We start from the raw sequence: 10,502 nt of genomic DNA, 5'->3' as shown, positions 1-10,502 counted from the left end.
CCGCCACAAAATCAAATGTAAATATAGTCCCTAACAAAACTCTGTAAAAATGTAATTTTCGTTTAACAATTTATTCAATATGTTTTTTTGGCATTGTAAAATATAAATATACAAATAGAATTAATATATGATGCAGAATTTTTAGACTAGCGGTGAAATAAAATAGTTACCTTAAAAGAGAGGAACAAACCTCTGTGATGAAATTTTAAACGTGAATACCGCTTTAAATATGCTAACAAATGGATCATCTGTAAAGAATATGTATTATATGTAATTAATTGTCTGCCAATTTTATAATGCTTAAAAATCTTATTTCTAAGAACAGAGCTCGAAGGAAGAGGTTAAGAAGTATTCCTTTTAAAGGAATGATCGGCATGTTATATCATTGGTCAGCTATGTTAATGCAATGCGAAAGCATTACGGTTTGTGCATTAAACATGATAAACAAGATTTACAGCACTGATTTGTTCATTTCCGAATTTGCAATGCATGGATTAGTTTTACCTTTAGTAGGCAAATTATGTTTCCGATTAATATTCTTACGCATACGTGAAGAAAAACGTGATTTGAATCATCATGCATGTTACTGTATAATTGAATTACTTTCAAGGCAAACGCATAAGAGTACAATTTATACTAATTTACGTGATTCTAATAAGGCTTTCATTGCAAAGTAAATAAAATATTGCAAAAGCGCAATGCATGCGCAGATTGTACAATTTGTCGGATGCCTCATATGGACACAACTGTGATCGGCCGAAGCCGATCACAAAAATGCAGTCCGTGCGGCCCTAGACGCTAGGTAACGATACAAAGACACCGCTATTTATGACAAAATACACTTCTGAATACCTTACATATTTTGTTTTAAATCTAGACCAATGTATTTCTGGAAAGGTACGTATAAACCTAATGTATCAGTATGCGAAGAGAAAAAAAATCTGATAGTATCAATGCCCGGAGTATTGTGTCATAGATTCAATTAAGCAAGACTTGTATTTAAAAAAAAAAAAGGAAATATTTGGTAAAATAACAAAAATACACACATCAAAACTATTTTAAATGTTTGTTTATATACTAACTTTGGTCAAGTATCCATGACTGTATTAAAATATGTACGATACAAGAAAAAATATAATTACGTAATTTTCAAAATAATTTTACTTCTTGGTTGGCATGACAGTGATCTACGTGACGCGTAAGCAAACATCTTATGACAGTTCTTGATGATCTTTGTCCACAGTCAATTTAAGACACATCATAGTTTCATACATGTATAAGCATAGTTAAAATAATGAATAACAAATGTTCTCTTACTTGGTGCATTCTCCTGTTATTTTCGACTTAATAACATCTATATTTAAAACTCTACAAATTTACTTCCTGTTTGATTTGATAATGACAAGTGGATTCATTGTCCAAAAAGTTACATAATAGCGTCTGAACATTCTTAAAAACTTCCTGCAAAGTGATTTTATATTACAATTTATACAAAAAAAATACAGATAAAATTCAATAAAGTGGCCACCGTAGTAACACATTCAAAAACTAATGATAATGTATCTAGGCGACCCTTTTTATGGATTTCCTTATATCACATATTTCGAAATGGAATTCCATTTAACGTATCAAGAGATATACGTACTATTTAAATAATAGAATGATCTTATGGCGCTAGAATATATTAAAGTTATGTAATATTGGTCTAAGAGATTTGCTGTCACATAAAAGCCACACATTAGTTTAGTTGAATTTATGATATTGGTATTTATCCTTTGGTGAGCCCCTTATCCAAATGTTATCTGTACAATTCACCGGTATCGAGCCTCAACTCACTGGCCCTTTACAATTAAAGCTAGTCCGTGCAAAGGTTTGGACACGCCAGTCCACGGGAAAGAACGCAACCAAAACTTCTCCCGTCTCTTGTATACATGGTCCTGGCACATTTTTTATTTTGCTTAAAGCACTCTTTATTTATCATGCCTATGGTCCAGCTTCTCTGAGGTAAGCCTTATTTTCGTCATATATTCATTGTGGTTTTAATGTTATTAAGGTCTTCCGTTTCCAACGGAAGACCTTTCTATTATTGTGCGGGAAAAATTATTTTTCTTTTTTTTTTTTTCTTCCTAGACGCGAACTTTGAGGCTTCATATCTTGCTTATTTCTGAACGGTTTTTGCTCAAATTTTCAGGGCTAATGTACTTTACAAAACACTATCTTAAGCAATTCATAAAATTTATAATTCCCCTTCCGTTAAAGAGTTATTCCCCTTTTAAAAATTTTTAGGGCCTTTTGTTTCCAGACAAAGGCTCTGAGACTATGATAGCAGGGAATGGGAATCCAACGAATTTGAATAACAGAGACATTGTAGTTGTGCACATCTGTTTTTGTTTTAAGATTACGTTTTTTATTTAGGAAAAGGTAGGGGATCAAAAAACAGGATTCAAAAAAGTGCGAAAATTTAGACATATTTTCCTTTATATCTTTTAAACGAAAAATATTTTGTTAAGACATGTAGAATAAAAGTTGTGCAAAATATAGAGGGCTTTCATTTGACACCAATAAAAAAGGGCTGGCCCCTTAAATTAAGGGCCAATGGCCCCTAAAAAATTTTGCTTAATTACTCAAAAACGGTTAGGATTTTGATATGGCTGTCGCTGGAAAAGTTGTTTGTTGGGATCTCATAAAGGTCGTTACAATGTTATTTTGTATGTGATTTGTGTAGTATGAGTGTAAAAAGCTTTACATGTTGACATGTACATGTTTTCATTTGACAAGTTAACGAAAGTCTTTGTGCGTACAACTGGCATAAAGTTGCCGCAGAAAGTATGCTGGTTTATACAGGAGGGCATTAATTCATAAGAATTTTTGTTGTTGTTGGAGTATACGCTTTTCCTTTAGGAGTTAAAATTATTGTTGTTAAGTTCTTGTAGTGCACAATCATTAAAAACGGCAATTGTAAAACAAAACATTCTTTTTCTTTTCTAGTAAACCACAAAATATGGAATTAAAAAACTCTATGCATTACATTTTAGTTATTAACTCCATGCATTTAAAATCTACCTTGAATCAGAGCTGCATGTGTGTGTGTACCATTACGTAAGCTCTCCCTTGCCCGCGGCCGAGAAAATCGGTGACCATGCTCGCGGCTGGACTACCTAGCGGTCAGCGGTTATCTAATACACGAGAGTTGCGTCTCTCATATATGAGTTTATGTAGCCGCGAACTCAAGAATTGTTTTAGTTTTGATTACACAAAATCTTTTGTGGATTAAACGATTGGATGTCAAGTAAGAAATAGTTCATTTAATTAATAAAAGCAATGTCATTCTCTAAAGCAATAATAGACATAGATCAATTGTGGGGTTTAAGTTTAAAATATATAACTTCTATTTGATAGAGTAAGGTCATTATACTGCAAACTTTTCAAATCTTCCTGGGTTCTGAGCTGTGCGATTCTGTGCTTTGTACCTTTACGTAATCTATTCTTCGCCCACGGCCGAGGAGATCAGCCACGGATGCATTACCTAGCGGTAAGCAGTTATTTAATACACAAGATTCGCACACCGCGACTTACACTTACATGCATATGAACGTGTTTGAGTTAATATAGCCGTATATACAAGAACTGTTTTAATTTTATGTTATAAAAGTTTGTCCTACTTGTATATATATTTAATTAAATATTTGAGTGTAAATGAATATTAATGAATGATATTACTCCAAATCGGAAAAATCGTTAGAATAAACTAATGTTTCGTTTGTTTAAGTAAAGTACTTTAAAAACTGTACAATTAATGTTTTAAATCAACACCCCCCCCCCCTCAAATATTAAACCTTTAAATGATGATCATCCCTCGCACATGGCTGAGGAGATCCGGCGCGAGTGGATAAGTGATCCGCCGTCGGTTCGTGTTCTTCTACATGTACCTTATGACGCGTTTATGTTTCATATTTTGCACGGACACAACTATATTTTATTATGTTTTCAACTAATATATTGGTTTAAGATGAAAAGATAAATTTATTTTACTTGTACAGTTGATTAAGCATTGGTGTATACGATAGCGTACAAGGTAGTTTAAAAATCAAATCAAATTATAATCAAAGTTCCATGTTACATGTTTGCGGTAGGTGCTAGCACGATAAAAGAATGTCCTGAGTTGAGGCATTCGATGATTATTTAAAAGAATATTCACATGAGTTTTAAACAACTTTAGATTAGATTCTATCGGTCACATATTAATCACTTCTGTAGTTTTTCTACATGTTCGTTTCATTATGGAAGCGAACTCATTGCTGCCCCCCCCCCCCCCCCGCCCCCTCCTCCCGCCCCGCTGACAGGAGCTCGCGCTGTATTTTTTATTTTTTTTGGCGAAACGATATCAAGATCTGTCGAAAATAATTTTTGGTGGCTTCTTCTTATGTGTAACATTTTGTTTCACTTTCCCAACCGTTTGTTTATTCGGTCAGTCTGTGTTAATTCAATCGCCACGTGCGACCGAGAATCTTGTGTCGCTTCAGCGCATACAGCTCAGAACATATATAGCCCCGGGTCATCAATTGTTATGTAATTGAGTAACAGTTGGAATGGTGCTTTTACTACATAAAATATAAATAAAAAATCATCCAGAAAAAATGTTACCGTAACTCAATAGTCAATACCAAAAATAAAAATCCGTATGATTACAAACTGAAATCGGTTTTTCAGTATTCGGCGGGATTTGATTTTTCTTCTAACATTAGTATTTTTATTGGTTTCAGAGAATACGATGTAAAAATACAAACAGGAAATAAATCTGATATTATTTACATTGATAATGTTGAAAAATATATAAAATTAAATTAGTCACATTCGTTAGAAAACAATGTTATACAAACATCCGATAATTTTTTTCCTATGTCGTATCATTCGCGTAAATAAATATGTTCTTTACATATCCATGTACCTCAGAAAAAATTCAAATGATTAAACAAAAAAGAAAGTTGTAATTACTATTTCGGATTTTTTTCAAAGTAATTTAACATTGTATTGAAAAGAACAAGAAATAAAAATGATTTAAATTTTTGACTCAATCTTCGTATATATTACCGGCGCTCCTTACATGTATAACGGCGTACAGTGTATATAGATTATCATGATCTATTTGAATTAAGTTCCATTCGTAAAGATTCCCATAATAATTAATTGCATGACTGTGTACATTGTAGGCAAATCCCTGTGCGTTTATTACGTCTTGTTTTCCGTTAACAGTGGTTTAAGTAATTAAAATAATTACTTGTAAAAATATCTGTAATCGGGATTCCAAAGAACTTACTTCCCGCAATTCATAGAAATGATCAGTATGTTTTCTTTCTATGTTTAAATTTAATTTTGTTCAAATAATTAATAAATTTTCTATCATTTAAATTGTGTGCTTCATCAAATACTGATTCCAATTACCTTGAAGTCATTAATTTTTCCATTGGCTATTGACAAAAAAAGAGACGCTTGACCATCCAATGAAAACAAATACACAGAGTTTGATTGACAGGTTCAGCCAGGTGCAGGTCTCACCCGATGTCCGAGGTTATGTGTGTCGCTAGTGGTCTCAATAAGAGTTATCGATGTAAATAAATTAAAAAAGATACATGCTTATCAAAACATGCTCGTGTAAGTTAAAGTTGATTAAGGCTTGTTCCAACAGAAATCATATTTTGCTAACTGTATTTAATATTTTTTATGTATAGCGAATTTTAATATTGTACAGTCATTTTACCGGTAACGAATCAGTATGCGGTTTCTCGTGCATGCAACTATTATTATCGGAATTCCAAATGTTTTTATTTTTTGTTTAAATCGCGTTTCTTTGTCGTTCTAAACTGTATCAAACCCGAAAAAATAAAGGATGAATTACGGAGACAGTAATTTCAACACCCCCTCCAGTTTCCTAGTTTTGAATTCGTTTCCCAGTATCGAATTAAGCGCCCTTTATCACTTCTGACCGAATATTTTGAGGCGAATTAATTTCAAAAATATACTAGAGGTACATGTTAATGGACTTATAAATGAACAAGGAAAAACAATCGGGGAATATGTCATTTAAACAAATTATATGATCGTTATTTTTATCATACCGTTTTCCGGTCAAATTGAAACTGGACTTGAACAGTTTTCATTTCCGTTACTTTATAAAATTGAATTTTCATACAAAAACTTTATAGTAGTAATTGATGATAAGTAGTTGCCATTTTCCTTTGTTTTTCCCGTATATCTATCAATTTTTGCAGCCAAATAATACTTCTGTCGCAATGAACCGTAACTAAGAAAACTACACGTGGTTCTATTTGAAGTCGTAATTTCATTCAAAGCTCCATTATTATTTGATATGATGTATTATCTTTTTAAATGAATTATATTTACTAATTATTCACTAAATAGGGATCAATAACAAACTTATTTTCATAGTTAGGCTTAATTGTTTTTACACTTTCGATACTGGCAAATATTCGTTACCGGTAAAACTGTACCAGTACTGAAACATCGTATAAAACGTTATATATACATGTACTCTGTAACAAGTCGTCTTTTAATACATATACCTTTCTTTTGTTTGTTAAAAATAAATTCAATTTTGTAAAAAGATAAGTATATCATTTCTTCTAGATTTTTTTTTCATGAAAATACCTACAAGAGAGTTTTGCCAATCACAAACAGTTTAAAGTACATGTAATGTAAAACACGGGCTCCATTTTGAAACAAATTGTCAGAGAGTTCCGAATGAAATCTGATAAACGTTTCACATGGTTCTCGCACGCTTTGCTCGAAACGATTTAAACGCATTGTCCGAAATTCTGCACGCTTTGTCCGAAACGCTAAACGGTTTACACGAAACGCTTCACGATTCACACGAAACGCTAAACGGTTAATACGAAACGTTTTTCGCACGTAAGTCGCACGCTTTTTTTGTTGTAGTAGTACGTTTCAGGGTCTGTAAATTTTGTCAGCACGCAACAATTCTAAATTGCACATTGTCTTCAAAAATTTACAAATATTTAAATAAAGAAGTTATCTTAGAGAAAAGGTTACGTGTTTTGTAAACGGGTTCGGTTTAAAATAAAAAAAAAAAACCACAATTCCTGACATGACACATGAGTACATACTGTTTATTACAATGCTTGCTACCCTCTGAAAATTTAACTCGCCATTAAATATCTCATTTTTTAAATAATGTTTGTTACGATTACATAAACTGTATGCGACAAATAGTTTTCCTAAAACATTTTCTTATTTTCTTTTTCAAAACACGTTTTATATGCAGGCTTTCAATCACAACACGTTTTTATAACAAAAGCAGAACTGAAAGTTTAGTAATTATAATCGTTTGACACCATATCACATATATTTTCAACTCGCAGCAACAACGGAAGACCTACTCGTGGCTTTGCCACGAGCTCTGCTCTAGTTGTTTTACAAATGCAGTTAATGTCTTCAAACATCTAGTTACGAAGTTTCTCAGTAATTTCAACTTTAAGTTAAAACTATTCACTTTTATCATTACAAATCTATACCAGCTGTTTATCTATATTTAGCAGTCTTATTTATGGTGGTCCGTTTATGTTTTTATGTGTATGAATAACATATGTTCCGTTGGTCTCATGTTAGTAAAGTGTGAGGAAGTGTGTATCCACGTGTAAAGTAACGCAAGTATATCATGTATGTAATGCGTAACAGAAGCTACGAGTAAGTAAAATGTCTATCATTGACACATGAAGTATTTGTGTATATGCCACGTGCTAGTATGATGTCCACCTTGTGACAGAAGTATGTATTTGAACAATTAACAGGACTAAGTCTTTCTAGTAGTGTCCTGGCGTTTTTCACGCATCTACATCATAGCTTCACGGAGACATCTTAGTAATTGAATGGAGTATCAGCCTCCTACAAGACCAGTACTAAAAGAACAATATCTGAAGGACATTCTCAAGAAAACCTCCATATACAGACCATCAACCTACTAAGCAGTGATTGCCTCGAATATGGGATACAAGGACAAATCATTGTTTCCATCATGTATTTTATAATTTAGGACAGTAAACAGAATTTAAATCATTATTATGTAAAATCAATTCATTTTCCAATAAGTCGATCAAAAGAACTTTCAAAAAAAATAATGATAGCGAATATATTGTTAATGCTTTGTATGAAGATTGGAGGGGAAGAAATGGCTTTAATATGCAACAATTTTTTTTTCAATTCTGAAATGAAAGTCTCTTGACACAACACAATCTAAGAAAAATAACTTAAATTTCAAAAGTTTTTCCGACATTATAAGTAACCATACCCTCCCTCCTTATGATGCTTTTAATGCTAGATGCTATTTGTTAAAATAGAGATGTTTGGATCTTTTACAATGTACTTTATGACTATTGACCTTCTCAATATATATACCACGAACTCTGAAGCTTAAAGTGTCAAAATTGTATAAATCTAGTGAAAACTTCTTTGTTTATTAATGGCACATTCTTAGTTTGTCTGCTAGATGCAAGGTAGAGCGACTGTTTTGTTTTAAAATATTTACTTATTTTCAAAATAAACCCAAAAGGTGTCGCTCTTAAACAAGCATAATGCATAGTCACTATAATCCAACTAGAGCGCGGCCGTCATTTTTCCAACAATAAAGGTTTTGTATTAAAAAGGGTCTACTAGTACTTGCATCATATTTCACTTTATTTATTAATTGAACTCGGATACAGCACAAAACACACATATTCAGTATGATAATCAAAAAATGGGGCGAAAAATAAACTTGCTTTTTTAATGGAACTAACATTTTTTTAATTCTGTGTATATATATATATATATATATATATATATATATATATATATATATATATATATATATATATATATATATATATATATATATATATATATATATATATATATATATATGAACATTACTAATAAAAAGTGATCGTCTCTAAATTATATAACAATAGTAGTCAACTTTGATAAAAAAAAAATCAGTCTTATTTATATGTTTTCTCTGGAAAAACTGTCATGGACTGTTATCCCTTTGCCCGTTGTAATAATTGCTTGTTTAAGCTTACATTTAGTTTTCAGTTTTCATTGACGGAAGAGGGCATTGTTTACACACAATTGTTAATTACATCTCTTCACCAATTTTCTTACTATCAACCCCTTCAAACTTCTTTTTCTTAATCTCTTCATACGCTGTAGACTCTGCTCCATTTGTCTCTGAGGCTTCATTAGATGGTCGGCAAGGTTTTTCATAGCTGTGCTCCTCGTCAGTTTTATTATTGTGACATTGGTAACAAGTTGTTTCTTGTGAGGGTTTACAAGTTGGTGGGCAGGGTATTTCATAACTGTGTTCTTTGTCAGTTACAATATTTTGACATCGGCAATGGATTGTTTCTTGTAGGCGAAAATTCTCTTGGTTAAATTTTTTAGCTTGTCTAAGCCCTCTTCATAAAAAACGAATCAATTATATATTAAATAAAAATAGATAATACCTGTAATGGTATACATTTCAAAGACAGGCACTTAAATAAAAAAAACACCCTAAAAATATAGTATTCTATTTCATATTAAACCTTGCGAATGCAATTTGTATATTGTTTATATCAATGTTCTTGCTGAATTAACAAGGAAAACATTTATTTCATTGCTTTATGTTTAACGTGACTCAATAATAAACACCCACAAACGGGTTTATAAACCTTTTTGTTTCGTTACCCTTGATTGCACACCTAAACCTCATGACCGACGTGTATTACTACTAACTAAGTAATAATTTCATTGTTAAATATGCATTCAATATAATGCAGTGACCATAATAATTTGAGGTTTTGTTTCTTTTAGCTTAAGCTTAGAAAAAGGGAATAAAATTTATGTTTAAGTCGCAACCGATTAACACGGAGAACACATAGTTGTCTCTGCAAGAGACTTCATGTATCAAATATTTCAAAGTAATAATTTCTTACCTTTCATAACAATAGAAGCAGCAACATGTACCCACGATAAGTATCACAACAATTACTATGAAAAATACTATCAATGGTATTAATTCCATTTTTCTCAGAAACTGCTGAAAAATAGAAGGGCAACTAAAATATAATTATATGAAGTGAAGAACACAGAACAATTGCATTATGCAATTCACGTTTCAAATCTTACTTTATATTTGTAAGCAAAACTATAATGCATTGGTGGGAGTTCTCCTAAAAGAAAGTAACCAAAAACACATGAAAAGCTCACAATCATGATGCGGCAGATAATTAAATTGATGCTCGCAGTTGTGACCATTCAAAAAAGAGAATGTTGTAACCGGGCGAAAAGGAGGATGTTGATGGTTTCTTTCAATATTACGTTGGATAAAAAGGCATTGACCTAGAATTATAGACAAGTAATATTATAATTCATTCAAAAATACAAAACTCAAACCACAACACAAATAAAAATACGCTGCGTTATTTACCTACAGTTTACTTTTACGCATG

At 31.9% G+C, this 10,502-nt stretch overlaps 1 protein-coding gene across 1 annotated transcript; it reads right to left on the bottom strand.

Annotated features, from left to right (window-relative positions):
* Positions 1-9,016: 9,016 nt before the first annotated feature.
* Positions 9,017-10,127, bottom strand: LOC128158037 (uncharacterized). The gene is made up of 2 exons (XM_052820711.1): positions 9,987-10,127; positions 9,017-9,467 (listed from the first exon to the last, which is right to left on the bottom strand). The coding sequence occupies exons 1-2, from the start codon at positions 10,073-10,075 to the stop codon at positions 9,149-9,151; spliced, it is 408 nt and encodes a 135-aa protein (XP_052676671.1). The 5' UTR covers positions 10,076-10,127; the 3' UTR covers positions 9,017-9,148.
* Between the last annotated feature and the right edge of the window lie 375 nt (positions 10,128-10,502).

The sequence above is a fragment of the Crassostrea angulata genome, chromosome 8 (assembly GCF_025612915.1).
Source record: "Crassostrea angulata isolate pt1a10 chromosome 8, ASM2561291v2, whole genome shotgun sequence".
NCBI lineage: Eukaryota > Metazoa > Mollusca > Bivalvia > Ostreida > Ostreidae > Magallana > Magallana angulata.
This window is presented reverse-complemented; position numbering and strand designations above follow the sequence as displayed.

What these genes read in the sequence shown, in the direction of transcription:
- LOC128158037 (XM_052820711.1), bottom strand. Translation starts at nt 10,075, where the DNA reads ATGGAATTAATACCATTGATAGTATTTTTCATAGTAATTGTTGTGATA. An exon ending in TGCTTCTATTGTTATGAAAG is followed by an intron (nt 9,468 to 9,986) that starts GTAAGAAATTAT and finishes TTTTTTATGAAG; the next exon opens with AGGGCTTAGACAAGCTAAAA.